Source organism: Gobio gobio, assembly GCF_949357685.1.
Source record: "Gobio gobio genome assembly, chromosome: 2".
In the NCBI taxonomy this organism is placed as follows: domain Eukaryota; kingdom Metazoa; phylum Chordata; class Actinopteri; order Cypriniformes; family Gobionidae; genus Gobio; species Gobio gobio.
This window is the reverse complement of record NC_137098.1, coordinates 59,191,370-59,207,971: the sequence shown is the minus strand read 5'-3', so window position 1 is coordinate 59,207,971 and position 16,602 is coordinate 59,191,370. Positions and strand designations below refer to the sequence as shown.

The window sequence follows — 16,602 nt, the reverse complement described above, 5'->3', positions numbered from 1 at the left end:
TATTTTTATATATATATATATATATATATATATATATATGCCCCTTTTTTACATCTGAGCCCCTGCCCCTGAAGAACTCTCTGCACGGCCCTGCTTAGCATACATCATTGATTCTGATCAGTCCATTAGCATCTCATTCAAAAAATGACCAAAGACACTTTCAATATTTTTCCTATTTAAAACTTGACTCTTCTACAGTTACATCGTGTGCTAAGACAAACTGAAAATGAAAATGTTGCAATTTTCTACACCTATATGGCTAGGAACTACTTTCTCATTCCTGTGTAATAGTCGCGGATCTTCGCGGCCGTACCATGGCTGCAGCGGCGCAATGATTCGTTGGTATTCTGTGAAACATGGTGGTAGTATACACCTTCGACTTACTATCACAGCCCTTTACAACACACAGAACCATGGCTAATCACACAGGTAAATCCACAACACAATTTGTCGGCTGCAAGCCTGAAACTTTCTCTGCAACTATACGAACTTAGTGCCGGTCACATTGAAAGTTACCTAGCTGGGGGCTACTTTCAGGCGCTGTAATATCATTGCGCTGCTGCAGCCATGGTACTGCCACGAAGATCCGCGACTATTACGCAGGAATGAGAAAGTAGTTCCTAGCCATATAGGTGTAGAAAATTGTAATTAATTTTTAATTAATTAATAGGAAAAATATTGAAAGTGTCTTTGGTCATTCTTTTAATGAGATGCTAATGGACTGATCAGAATCAATGATGTATGCTAAGCTATGCTAAAAGTGCTACCGCCAGATACAAAGATTGGCTGAATGGATTCAAAAATGGTGAAACTCAACTATTTAACTCTAGGGGACTTGTAAAAAAAAAAGTGAAGTGTTCCTTTAATATGCATTGCTAAGGATTTCATTTGGACAACTTTAAAGGTGATTTTCTCAATATTTAGATTTTTTTGCACCCTCAGATTCCAGATTTTGTATCTCGGCCAAATATTGTCCTATCCTAACAAACCAAACATCGATCGAAAGCTTATTTCAGCTTTTCAGCTTTAATGATGTATAAATCTTAATTTAAAAAAATTTACCCTTATGATGGTTTTATGGTCCAAGGTCACATAACCACTTGGTTTATAAATGTACACTGTAAAAAATTTCAGGTCTCCAATTTGACATTTTCTAGTGACTGGTCACATCTAAATTTTTTAGTTGGCAAATTGAATTTCTGTGAATAAAATTGTATCAATTCACAGAAATTCAATTTGCCAACTGAAAATTGTAGATGTGACCAGTCACTAGAAAATGTTTAATTGGAGAGGCCTGACATTTTTTACAGTGTATGACATTTTTTATTTTTAGTTTTAATGTAAATTATGTGAATTTTAATGTGAATTTTAAAACTAAATGTTTAAGTACTGAGTAATATTAATTAACAATATTAGGGTAAGGGTTGGATAGGGTTTGATTGAGTTAGTTGCTAAATATGATTAGGATTAGTAGGGTTATAAATAATTTACTGTTATTACTATGCTAATGTAACATATGTAACAATGACACTGTAAAATACCAAAAACTCAATAACGCCTAGCATTTGAGAAAAATAGTTGAGCTAACTTAAAATAATAAGGCAACTTATCCCATTCCACTTTTTAAGTTAACTCAACTAACTTCTTGTCAAGACAAAAAAAAAAAGTTGAGCCATCTTGAAAAAAGAAAGCAACCTATTGCACTCAATTTTTCAAGTTAACTCAAATAATTAGCTCCAGTTAGTCAACTTAAAAACTTTTGTTTGTGAAAGAGTAGCAGGTAGTCTTTTGAACTTATTGTCAAGGCAACTAAACAATGTTTAGTAGTGCAAGCAGCTACAATCAAGTTTTTTTCATTTCCATGTTTGATTTTTTTAAAGTTAACTACACAACATGCATTTGCCTCTTAAAGGCACACAGTTTACACTTCACCCACAATTTCACCTAGGTAAATAAGTTTCAAAAGTTGCAATGAGAAGAACATTTAGCTTAACACCTCAACACATGTCTCATGTCAACACAAATCTCAAACATGGTGATGAGAAAAAATTGTAATGCAGTAAAAATGCAAAGCAACAATTGTTACCACATTAAAAAAATGTTCAAGCTGCAATGCATGCTGGGAACTGGCACAACATTGTTGAATGTAAAATTGTTTGTTCAGATAACTTAATTTGGATAGTTGGGGCAACATTTGGAGAAGTTTTGGACAAATACTTGAGAATCTAAGTAAGGTCAACAAATAAACTTTTGTAAGTAACATATTAGGAGCATTCTTGTTTAGTTCGTTCAAGATAATAAACCGACTTATCCCATATAATCTTTGTTCAAGCTATTGTTACATTTGTTAGAACGTTTTTTTTTTGTTGACCTTACTTAGATTCTCAAGCATATGCATCATATCATATGTTCATATTTTTACCTAATTACAATTTTAAATCATTTTTGATCATCACCATGTTTGAGATTTGTGTTGACAGGAGACATTTGTTGAGGCATTACACTATATGTTCTTCTCATTGCAACTTTTGCAACTTATTTGCCTGGGTGAAATGGGTAACTAAACTGTGTGCCTCTAGTTTTAAGAGGCAAATGATGTTTGTGTCATGTACTTTGAAAATGAAAAAATGGAGATGGCATTGTTAAACATTCTTTGATTGTCTTGACAAGAAGTTTTAAGTTCAAAAGACCACCTGCTACTCATTAGATGAACAACAATTTTTAAGTTGAATGTAACTGGAGCGAGTTAGTTGAGTTAACTTAAAAAATTGAATGCGATATTTTGCCTTATTTTTTTAAGTTAACTCAACTTTATTTTTTATATTGTACTTAATCACAAATTTTACAAATACAAATGTACAAAAACTTATTTTTGTAATGTACACCAGAGCTGTCACAGTGCCTACTTTGAATTTGCAGTTTTTGCATTTGCACATGGTTGAAGAAACAAGGCAGCTAGTATTTATTTTAAACAAGTTAGTGTAGGTTACTTTTTAGCGTAAAGCTTTTGCCTCAAACATCATAGTATGTGATAAATGTAGTTTACCAGCAAATGAAACCTGAGTATTTGGGATTAATCCCCAAAATACACTTTTAGTAGTTTAAACCTACCTTATCATCATTTGTGTAACAAATATTTAAAGAAATCTACAAAAAGCAAATCTGCTGAAACAGAAAAACAGAGCATGCATTTATGCAAAAACAAAAAAAAAATTGTACATGACTAAGAGATCTTAATTGCTTGCCCATTTTGAAGTGGGTCTACAGTGAGTTAGTGTAAGAATTCACAGGATGACTTGTGATTACTGTATAATTAAATATAATCTATAATCAATGTACAATTAAATAAAAGTTATATCTCATAAGCTGTATTATTTACACACCCTCATGTCATACTAAAGCTGTATGACTGAAGAAGATATTTTGAAAAATACAATGATATACAATGAGAGAAATACAAGGTTGAATGTTGCTTTGGACCCCACAGACTTTCATTGTGTGGATTAAAAAAAAAACAAAGTTTAAAGGGATAGTTCACCCAAAAATGAAAATTACCCCATAATTTACTCCCATTCAAGCCATCCTAGGTGTATATGACTTTCTTATTTAAGACAAGTACAATTAATGATGTATTAAATAATGTCCTGGCTCTTCCAAGCCTTATAATGGCAGATGATTAGATTTAAAGCCCAAAAAAGTGCATCCATCCATCATAAAATATATCCACAAAAGAGTAACCCTTGACCCGATGCATGATGAATTGACGAATGCGGAAGCGCAGAGGATGGAGCAAAACAAAACAGCCCTATTTTTTTTACTCCTACATCGTATCAAGGGTTACTTTTTGGCATAAGTCAACTTGTGTAGGTCTGTCGGAAGCTAGTTATTTTAGTTTTTAAAGTTTTAAATATGGATATTTTTCTTACACAAACATATCACTTCAGAAGGTCTTTATTAACCCCCCGGAGTCTTGTGAATATATTTTATGATGGATAGATGCACTTTTCTGGGCTTCAAATCTAATCCTCAATTTACTGCCATTATGAAGCTTGGAAGAGCCAGGACATTATTTAATACATTTCCGATTGTATTCGTCTGAAAGAAGAAAGTCATATATACAGTACATGTCTTGAGAGTAAATCATGGGCCAATTTTGATTTTTGGGTACACTATCCCTTTAAACATTCTTCAAAATATATTCTTCTATGGTCCACAGAAGAAAGATCACACATGTTTGGGAACAACATGAGGGTGAGTTAAAGGTGCAATAGGTGATCTGGGAAATGCTAACTTAAGCCTGCTAGCATTGAAAGCATCCCACCCTCCCTGCAAATCGGCGTTCAAAGCCATGCCTCCTCCAAAACACATGAACGCGCACAGACCAGAAGCGAGACGACCAGAGACAACGTTATTGGATTACATCATGTGTCATTCACCTTAACCTGAGGGGTTACATTGGTGCCGTGACCTGAATGGGAGTGAGGTTTAGGGAGGTGAGTGTAAAGGAGGCCATGTAGTGAGAGCTGTGCAGGTAAAACCTCACTCCCCGGATCTAATGAGACGCTCTAGCGACTGACGCTTGAGACTGCGGCCTTTGAGCTTCCTTGTTAGAGTGCCCGCCTCCCCAACTGGAGACCCGGGTTTGAGGCCCATACAGAGCAGGGTGAGCAGGAAATGGGGGATGTTACATCTGTATAGGGCAAAGTCAGCAGTAGATAGGACTGAAATATAGATAGGCTACTTGCCACTTGTTTTTGGTTGAGAACGAAAGTTAGGTTGTTGCTGTTTGCCTGCCATTCTTGCTCTGTCTGCACAGCGTACATGAAGCACGCTGATGACATATGATGTCTGCGTGAACAGGCTGTGCAGTGGTATGCAAACATGTGTTGACTGACAGGGAACAAGTGGTATCGTTTCAGTCGGACCTAATTCAATTATTGAATGAACATTTTATGGTCCTACTCTTTCCTCAGACTATATATATTTATATTTATAAAAAAAAATTAGACTGCTTAACGGATTGATATTAGGATGTGAGGAGACTTTCAACCAGCATAACACAAAAATGTTTCTGTAGAGAATCAACTATTGCACCTTTAATGATGACAGCGTTTTAATTTTTTGATGACACATTATTATATCTGATTGTCTGTGATACCATATTTGATTCATTTTGCAGCATGTTCACCTTTGAACAAAGTCAATTTTTTGTGCACTAAAGATTTTTTGATGTGCATCTAAGAGCTTCTAATACTAATGTGCTTATTCTGTCTCACTTTGATTTTTGTCATTCTTTTTCAATTATATGTTGAGCAGAGAGATGTTTATGATACTGAACAGTTGTCTACATTTATGTATTTTGCATTATGACTTCTGAAACACAAAACAGAGAAAGCAATTGAGATGACTAATGTGTAGTCTTTATTTTTTTTAAATATTGTTGAAAGTTAAGCTTTATTTAATCTGAACAAAATCACAGAGTTTAGATGAGCATACACCTTTTCAAATAGTTCTTCTTGATATGAACGATAATCTCAAATATAATCTCACACCAAGTGATCATAAAACCAGGACATCAGGAGTATCATAATTTCTTACATAACGCATACATTAAAAACAGTACATTTGCTCAAGTAGGAATCAAATTAACCATTGTTAAAATGCAAAAAAAAGTACCTTCACTATTAAACTCATATTTATAAAACAATGATTATGCCATTATTTTGAGATATATCTATGCATATATATATATATATATATATATATATATATATATATATATATATATATATATATATATATATATATATATATATATATATATATATATTATATATATATATATATATATATATATGCCTATTTTATGCTAAATGAAACCATTATTTAAACCATAAACCATTGTAAATATAAACTAAACCATGTATGTCTCTTCAACCAGAAAGGATTTAATTTAACCAATTATTAAAAATGTACTCTAATGCTATAAAAATGTTAACAGTATATGAACATAAATATATTTTAACAGAATGAAATGGAAGATTGAATTCATATATAACAAGCTGCATGTGAAAGTTTACATATCAGAATTTTAAATGCTTTTTTTTTTTTTAAATGCTTTCATTGCTTCTTAAAGCAGAGAAAATGATTTCTTTCCTCGCAGTCTGTGGGTTTCCAAACCTTCTCTTTACTATCTAGAGCTCCACAGCGCAGATTTCCGGCAGGACACTGGAGCTCCCCCTCCGCAGACCAGGCTTTATATTGAAGATTATCACCACTGACCCAGAACCAATGACCAGCCATAAAGCGAAGGCCAGTCCACACATAAGCTGTCTGGGATGATTTGGTTTTATATATCGCCTCAGCCATAAGCGTCTCAGAACTTAGACTTGCCAGATCAGTGTATTTTTGTCTGCAGTAGTCCAGGGCTTCATCCCACGTCTTGTTCTGACGCACCAACACTGGGCTGACGACCTCCATACAGTAAAATGATAGCATCTGAGTGCATGGAATATCATGCAGTTTAGAAGTGGATTGGTTTAGCCCGCCACACTCTTCAGGATCAAGATCCGGTTGTCCGCTATCCCAGTTGTCAATTGCTTCCACCTGACCTTCAGACCAAATCCATTCTTTTGGGTTGTTAGGGCTTATGTGCAGTCCAATCCAGTTCATTTGATATGTGACATCTGTAAGATTAGAGAGCAGTTGTGCCTCTTTTTTATTGACGGTGGACAGGTCATCATAGTGCGTCCTGCAGTATTCCTGTGCATCTATCCAGGTCATTTTCCTGGTCACAAGAAAGTGTCTTCTGAGACTGAAGTTCAGTCTAAAGAGACTCAAAGCAAAGAACACGGTGACTGCAGCCTTCATTTCTATACAGATGATCTACACAGTAATGCCTTTGAGCGTGCTCAGCGATAATGTTATCACAACTCTCAAATATTTTTTTTCAAATGAGTGACCAATAAAAAAAAACTGTAAGGCACTGGCCAATCGGAAGGTCACACCCTTTAAGAATTTGTGTAACAAATATTTAAAGAAATCATGCATCATTGCAAATATGCTGACAGAAAAGAAAACAGGTGACCCATTCAAGCAAAATTAAGGCAACCAAATAGTATCTATGATTTTACAGTAAAAATTACATGATCAATAAGTCATGACAACATATGTTTTGCATTACTTCAACTCATCAAAATAAGTTGTCATTTTAAACTTTCTTTTTTTAAGATATCCGAGATTCAAGTCTTTTTAAGCCAGTTTAATGTAATTTAAATTGAAATTACTTACAAAGCCATGTTGATTGTACTTTTTACAGTGTATACAGAATCCATATATAATACTACATTTTATATTTCATATTTTCTAGGGATTCTGTAACAATTATCAGTATTTTAAATAGTATTTTAAGAAAGAAATGTTTAGAATAAAGCAATTGAATTAATATTGCATTTACGTTTACAGTCCTCTGCAATTTGTTGCCAGATGATGATAATTTTAGATATAACAAATCAGAAATATTTATTGCAGTTGCATAAATGCAACCTATTAATTGGTCCTAACTACTTCTAAAAAAATATTTAGTAACATATTCCTTTCATTCATTTTGTGTAAAATACCACAGAATAAAACACAGTTATTGGTTCATTTCGAGTCGGACATTACAAAAGAAAAAAATAACTCCACTGACTAATTTATTGGTGTTCTGGATTCAATAAAAAGAACTGACTCATAACAGTCATTCTTTCGATATCGGATACACTGGTCACGCTGTAGGCTAGTAGCTATTAAGTCTTTTGTTTGTGAACCCAACACTAATTTGTGCTATAATTTTGATTCACTACAAAGAACAGATTCATAAGCGTGTTTGTGTTTCCCGCACATCGGTGGGAAAATGTGCCCTCGAGAAGTTTTACATACTTTTTTGCATAGCCTGTAAAGTTTTGCATATGTAAAGTGCATTCCCCGCCAAACAACAAGAGCATGTTGTTTATATCATGGTGGTGATATCATGATATTTTCAGTGTGTTCTTGTACTGCTGTCAGTTACTTTGGAAATGTAATAGTTTACAGATTAAAAGTGACCCTTTTTAAAATGTAATAAGTACTTTAACTATTTCAATTACTTTATTAATGTAATGTAACTGATTACATTTCGATTACTTTTCTAAATTCAGCACTGGAATGCATTTTTAGCATTTGCCATTGTGGCAACTCTCAGACACAGGTTATAGCCTAAAGCTTTCAGCGGCAATATGGATTGATGCTATTGGCAGAAGATGATGGTATGAAAATTCAAACGAGAACCAATCAAAAGTGTCAGAATAGCATCGCTTTACTAAACAGCCTTTAAATGGCAGGAGTCATGGTGCACATAAAAAACAGACAAAGCAACAAATTAATATGTGACCCCAAAACCAGTCATAAGAGTTTTTGTTTGTTAGGATATGACAATATTTGGCCGAGATACAACTATTTGAAAGTCTGGAATCTGGAATCTGAGGGTGCACAAAAATCTAAATATTGAGAGAATCACATTTAAAGATGTCCAAATGAAGTCCTTAGCAATGCATATTACTTCTACTAATATATATATATATATATATATATATATATATATATATATATATATATATATATATATATGGTAGAACATTTACAAAATGTCTTCATGGAATATGATCTTTACTTAATATCCTAATGATTTTTGGCAGAAAATAAATTTTTATTTTATTTTGGCTATTGCCATAAATATATATTGTTGGAATAAAAAAAATGGAATACAGTGAGTATTTCTATACACATGATCTACACAATGCACTTTTTGTGTATGATCACCAATAACACCACAATTAGTTTTGTTTTGTAAAGACATAAATAAAAAAAAAGAAAGGCACCAACTAACCAGAGTTTCAGTCATGTATCTGACTAACAAAAGTAGAATATCCTACACACAGTGTCAGAAAAGATGATTTATGGCTTTATTTATGACCATAGTTATGTCCAAGTGTCACTCAAACTGACAGGTCAGGGGTCTGTCAATGGATGTATTTATGAGTGTTGTCACCCTGATTGACAGGTCACGAGTGTCAATCAGATATAGGGTCTGTTGGATTTATAGTGAGATATATGGGTATATTTATGGCGGGGTGTATCTCCCCCCCAGATTGGCGTTTTTACAACATTTTTGTTGAACCCTAGCTCTCTGGCTCCTTTCAGTCTGTTGGAAACTCTTTGTGATTGTGTTTCCTTTGATTGTTGGGGGGGGTGAAAGTCACACAAGCAAGTTTTTAACTTTATGTTGACATCTCAGCAGGATCAGCAGTGTTTGATAGGGTATATGTTAATTGTGTCAAGACATACAGGACTACCATTACCCCTATGCAGCACTGGCTATATCCATTAAAATAACATGTATGGGCATGATCTATATAGATCAACTGTGTGTGTATTGCCACCACATTAGTACCTGAACTATAGGTTAATGTTAGTGTTTAAGACAAAGAATCAGAAATAATCATCAAGCCAAAGAGTCCTCATTAGCGACATACCCATCCTATTTTCTTCTCAACAATGTTGAAAACTTTCTAGAACATCTGAATCTGTGTTTCCAGACACAATGATAGGATCTATGTTAAAAATACAAAAATAATTAAAAACATTTATTTAACTCAAAATGAAGGTGTTTGTGAGTCAATCTGGTGGGGGAAGAGATCATCCTTAATGTGTGAATGGATTTACGAGAGTTGCTTTGTCTAGATGTTTAACGAAGTTTAAAGACATTTTATCAAAACCTATCTGTTGATTCTGGGATCTTATTTGGATTTAGTGCACATAGTTTTGTCTTTATTTTTGTTATTTAAGAATTTTTGTTTTTAAAGAAATGTTTTAGCTTTTAATCCAACCATACGCTGTGTGTGCCACAAAAGCAAAGCATGTTGTTTATTTTCTTTTAATAAAACTTGACTTTGACTATTTTTATTCTTTAAATTCTTATAAAAAAGTCTGGTGACATGTATTTTTTCTTCAGGAGTGATAAGTAAAGACAAGTAAAAACTCTTTGGATGTGTTTTTGGCAAACACATCATTTTCACTTAGAAAGCGTTTTAATGTTTGGACTGAACCTTTTTCTTTTGACAAACCTATATTTCATATGATTTACCTGAGGTGTTTAACAACCACAAGAGATACATGTTGATCTCTTTGTTTCAGGTAGTGCAAACATGTGATGTTCAAGAAAGCTAATCTTGGTTTAATCTTTGTGAGGCCAGAACACCAAATTTAGTGTTGGGTGATCCAGAAAAAGGTTCACTAAAAGTTAATGAGTTTGTTTGCCCATATAATTGTAAGATATTGGGTTTAACCTATTTGGCTTGCTGACCACTGATGAGGGGGCTCGATGAAACAGTTTCAACTCGAGCTCTGATATACCCCCACAGTGACTAAATATAGGATGTGATTATGTAGGGCAAGGTACCTAAGATGTCTGTTGATTGGAAGATTAGATGGGCTTGCTCTTCCCTAAATTACGTTTAGGAACTTTACAAAATATTCTGGAAGTCATTTTCACTCCGTGAGTATGCTTCAACATGTAAATATACAATATATTGCATATTATGGTTTCATGTTGCTTTAAAGTTTTTGTTTGTTTGTTTGTTTTTTACTAACATCCAGCAGAAAATGAAAGAGATGAGCTTAAGATGTTTCAACTATTACCATCCTCTTTGACCCCAAATAAACAGGTAATGGGATGTTTTTTAAAGCGACAAAATACACAGTTAGATGTTTTTTCTTGGTATGTGTGTGTGTGTGTGTGTGTGTGTGTGTGTGTGTGTGTGTGTGTGTGTGTGTGTGTGTGTGTGTGTGTGTGTGTGTGTGTGTGTGTGTGTGTGTGTGTGTGTGTGTGTGTGTGTGTGTGTGTGTGTGTTAGAAGTAGTAGTAGTAGTAGTAGTAGTAGTAGTAGTAGTAGTAGTGGTAGTGGTAAAAATCTTTGTGTGCATTATTATATTTTATATTTTTTCAGGGGTTATGTCACACCGCTGTTATTCAAAGTTCCACACTCTTGGCTATGGATAACTTTCAAAATAATCTTTATACAGGAATCATGTGTCCAAAATACCTTTCATTTTAAATTCAAAAGACCAAGAATGACCTTACTAAGAAAAGACAACATGCATTGAAAAGTATAATTTATAATGAATACAAAAAATACATTTGTGAGCAATTGTGAAAGTTTGTAAATTGGTTTTGTAAGTTATGTTTTTATATCTTACATTGGAAAGTGTGTGTGATGAACACAGACCTTTGTGTGCAATTTGTAAGTTTTATAACAATTTTGTAAAGTTTGTAAATGTGTTTTTACATTTTACTTGTATTCTTCTATTACACTATTACTAGATTTAGTCATCTTGTTCAGATAGCACATTTTCATGTTTCTTCTTCTGTTCGGCTGTTTCGTTTTAGGTGAAGTCGCCTCTTTGGATGTTGTCAACAAAACATGATCAAATCAGAGTAAGATCATAATTCTCACATTGGAAAGTGTGTGTGTGTGTGTGTGTGTGTGTGAACACAGACCTTTCATTTACGAAAAGTTTTTTTGTCTAAACATTCTCTTTTGACAAACCAACATTTCAAATGATTTTCCTAAGGTGTTTAACATTTGCAGAATCATTTCTTTCAACACCCCCCCGCTTGACATTAAATATTATAGTGTGTTTTCAGCTATTATCACCATCTTCTTTAAATCAAAAAAGCTACTACATGTGCTAAAATATTTGAACATGTGTTGCTCTTCTATTAGAACTATGCCACACTGTTGTAATGCAAACACATTAAGAAACTATAAAGATGTAAAGGCTGGATAAATTAATAACATCATCTTTATACCAGTATTCATTTTGCACAAAAGTAAATTCAAGAGGTCAATTTATTAGGAATGTGTGTAAGGCATATAGGAAAAGAGTCATTTAGCTATAAAGAATACAGAAATCCTTTCTTCTGATCTTTTGTAAAAGTTTATGGAGATTTTGTAAATAAAATTTTTCCACTAGTCGATGACGCTGTTTCCATTTTTGTAACATTTGTGCAGTTTGTAAAGACTACTCTCATGAAAACATGAACAAATACAGCATAGAGAGAATAGGTGACAGTCCTTCTACATGACACTGTTTAAGACTAAACAAATTATTTTTATTTGAGGTCATCTTTCTGGGTAGTCTGAAACATCGACATGATAATGAGTCTTGCTGTTTTCTACCTCTACAACTATTACACTTTAAACTATTGCACTAAAATCTGTAAATTTCATGGCACAGTCACAGATAGTTATTTTGTGTATTTCTCTAAAAAAAAAAAGTTAAGTAAATGTAATACAGTTAAGTAGTAATTTAAGTGAAAGGTGAGATGATTCTTGTTTTTTTTTATTTGTTCACACCAATACTTTGACAGCAGTGATTTTGGTGTCTGTCTTATAGATCTGATGCAGAAAACAGACGTTGTGTCTCAATATTTTGTTATACCAAAATGTTTTAACATACTGTAAATATGTAGTAATAAATAGTTAGTTCAATAGTTCTGTTGCATTTGCTAGCTGAGATAATTTACAGTTATATGTGAAACAAAATCAGTCACTTCAGAGTTAGATTCTAATTTATATTGAACATTTGTTATTGTACCGCACGTTTAACAGTGTTAGTGCTCTTGGCCCTCATCAAGGTTTACATAAGTCACAAGGTCTTTCTTAGTGGTCATCTGACTCTGAAACAGCCAAAATATTAGCATGTAACCGTATGGAGACATTTTTTGTTTTTATGCGTTCTTTTATTTTGTTTGCATTTCTCCTGAAACACACTGTTTTGAAATTGTGTGTGTGTGTGTGTGTGTGTGTGTGTGTGTATGTGTGTCTGTTTTCCTTACACTTTGCAAAACAACAACAGTGTTTCGTAGAATCTGCTGTAATGTAAGGAAACTTTGTTATTGTCTACTCTTTGTTCATATACGACAGTGTTCCTGTGAATTTGTTTGCTTTAATAAAATTATGGTTTTAAACCATCCTCGTCACTGGAGACATGTACATTATATTATTATACTATCCTAGTTTTTGAATAGCGTTGACATAGATTTGTGGGGGTGGTATGTGGATATTAAAAGCAGCAAGGAACTAGGTAATATTTTATCAGCAACCCTCACAATCTATGGTGTAAAACAAAATACAGTGCACACCGATTTACCAACAAATTACTTTATCACTTTTGTTTAAGAAAAGGGTTGCTTTTCTGAATTATCTCAACAACTGTGGTGTTTTATGACTAGCCTACTGAAGCTGTCACATTCTTGGGGCGTCCCATTCTTGGATGTTTCGCACCTACTGGCCCTACCTCATGAATTTGGTATTTAAAAAAGGTTTAGGATACAGTAATTAAAACACAGAAGGCATTCTACAACACTAACGCTTAAAATTGCTACTCCCAATGGTAATGTATTGAGTTTTTGCTTCTGTTTTTGTGTTACTTGACATTATCCGTGTTCCTTGCTATATGTTTACAATTTTTTGTTATTTTTTCTTTACAGTGATTGGATCCAATTTCCCACATCTTTAAGAGTATGTATGTTACTGTCATAATAATAGTTTATTCAGATTGTTGAAAATTGTTTAAAAGTGTTTGTATATTTTTGAAAAAAAGAATAAAAAAAACTAAAACAACACAGTCCAATTATTATCGATGTGTTATACGCAATACATTGCGTTTTAATTTTACTTGAGACAATTTAATATGTTGATGTCACTAATGGAACATCTTAAAATTTTCTTTGGTAAAAGTTAACTTAAAGGCTGCACAAAAAGAAATGCCATCCTATCTACTTTCTAAATGCATGTTATGATTCCGAACAATCCACCATGTGCATAGGATTTTTATTTGTTTTTGACCTCGTAATATTTAATCAAAATATCAAAACTGGTTAAAATGATAAACTTCTCTCTGGTGACATATGTAGGACTTTTACAAGTGGCGATTTCTGTTAGATCGCAACTTAACAGTTGTTGGGGTTTTTTTTCAATTTCTAACAATTGCCTCAATGCCTTTTGTCCAAACTGTTGTCATATCTTCAAAACTCTAAACAATTACCACAACATCCATCTGTTGTGACCATACCATTAACACAATTCATGTTGTATTCACGCAATATGCAGTCAGTTAATACAATTTTAAAATGCTTACATTTTTCTTTTCATACAAGCTTACCCAATACCAAAATAAATAGATTTTTCTGGTCATATCTACTGGTAAATGCTTATTTATATATGGGTAAACATATATCTATTGGTAAAATGCTTGTTAGCAGTTATAAAAAAACAAAAATGTTTCATTTTACATAGTTATTTATGACTCCCTGACAACAATCGTAAACCCAAGGTAACCCCAACCCCCCCAACCCCTGTCCTGATAAACTCTACAAACAGTGCTCTGTTATCACAAGCAATCTGGGTTTCCTAACTAAGCGAAGGGATCTAGCTCTACTAGCCAACCTGATTAGACGACTGCATCAGCACAGACGGCTGTACTGCAACATCTCATAGCTCAAAAGTTGAAGGAATATTGTCTGGTTACATGGACTGCCAAAGTAAACTTCAACATTCCTTTTTGTCTGAGCCTGACATATACCACGCTTCTTCGACTCGCACTTTTGGGGATCTGACTCAAACACCCAAACTTCACAGCGTTAACGCCTGGTCTGGACAATAGTGCTGCAAGAACTCACTCACAGGAGATTCCAGGGACTATTCGAATCTTTCAGCATCAAATAGGGGACACAGTTTATACCGTGCACGAAGTTGAGTTCTGAAGAGACGTCTTCAAGACTGTGGATTTCTGGAATGGCTACGCAGAAGCTGAGCGACGGCCCTCTGGGTTCTGATGATGCTGTGCAAAAGCAGGTGTGCGAATGCACCATGGGCAATGAATGTTGTGTAAAAGCTGTGTTAGGCGGTATGTTTAAAGATCATTTTAGAGGCCAGATGGTTGACTTGATGCATAAGATCATCAATGCAGCATGTGATTCAAATAATGATTGTGCAGGGGATACCAAACGTGTAACAAATCTAAAAAAAGAAATGGATGTCGTAAGAGGCCTGACAAATTCATGGCCTGATGTTACAAGCTTGTTTACTAATAACAAAGAGCCTCTCTGTGTAATCCTCAGAAAAGTTATTGATGCGTTGGCTGATTGTAGCGACGAGTTAGGAGTTACTGAGATGCTTTGTATGTATACATTTGTGACAGATCTATGTGTGTCACTGGTGTCAAAAAATGAGAAAACTGACACTGATGAAATGATTAGAACTCTGGTCAGCTATACCCTAGAACAAAACATGATAGTCTGCAGAGATTTTCTTTTCTGGCTAGACCACCTGTAATGTCCTTATTGTTGTTATAATGTGTGTATCTAATGCCATTTTTTATATTTTTCTTCACTACTTCAATGTATGAATGTATGTTCAACAATATATTGTTGACATAAAAGGCTGAATCCCTTAACATGTTTTTTGTGATCATGTCTGAGCTCAAAAAAAAGTACAAATTGCACCTCTTAGACGTGAGGGAAATTGGATCCAATCACAGTTAAAAACAAATTTAAACGTATAGAAAGGAACACGGATAATGAAAGAAGCAAGAACTCAATACATTATCTTTGGGAGTACCCATTTTAACGCTAGAGTTGTAGAATGTCATTTTAATTACTGTATCATAAACCTTTCTAATCAGGTATTGGTTGGCTAGTAGAGCTAGATCCCTTCGCTTAGTTAGGAAACCCAGATTGCTTGTGATAACAGAGCACTGTTTGTAGAGTTTATCAGGACAGGGGTTGGGGGGGTTGGGGTTACCTTGGGTTTACGATTGTTGTCAGGGAGTCATAAATAACTATGTAAAATGAAACATTTTTGTTTTTTTATAACTGCTAACAAGCATTTTACCAATAGATATATGTTTACCCATATATAAATAAGCATTTACCAGTAGATATGACCAGAAAAATCTATTTATTTTGGTATTGGGTAAGCTTGTATGAAAAGAAAAATGTAAGCATTTTAAAATTGTATTAACTGACTGCATATTGCGTGAATACAACATGAATTGTGTTAATGGTATGGTCACAACAGATGGATGTTGTGGTAATTGTTTAGAGTTTTGAAGATATGACAACAGTTTGGACAAAAGGCATTGAGGCAATTGTTAGAAATTGAAAAAAAAACCCAACAACTGTTAAGTCGCGATCTAACAGAAATCGCCACTTGTAAAAGTCCTACATATGTCACCAGAGAGAAGTTTATCATTTTAACCAGTTTTGATATTTTGATTAAATATTACGAGGTCAAAAACAAATAAAAATCCTATGCACATGGTGGATTGTTCGGAATCATAACATGCATTTAGAAAGTAGATAGGATGGCATTTCTTTTTGTGCAGCCTTTAAGTTAACTTTTACCAAAGAAAATTTTAAGATGTTCCATTAGTGACATCAACATATTAAATTGTCTCAAGTAAAATTAAAACGCAATGTATTGCGTATAACACATCGATAATAATTGGACTGTGTTGTTTT

General features: G+C 33.8%; 1 protein-coding gene across 1 annotated transcript; it reads right to left on the bottom strand.

The window, feature by feature from the left end:
- Positions 1 to 6,120: 6,120 nt before the first annotated feature.
- LOC307118404 (macrophage mannose receptor 1-like) lies at positions 6,121 to 6,870 on the bottom strand (the record flags this gene model as incomplete). The annotated part of the gene is made up of 1 exon (XM_079804013.1): positions 6,121 to 6,870. One exon carries the CDS (start codon positions 6,868 to 6,870, stop codon positions 6,121 to 6,123), a length of 750 nt encoding a protein of 249 aa, XP_079660139.1.
- Between the last annotated feature and the right edge of the window lie 9,732 nt (positions 6,871 to 16,602).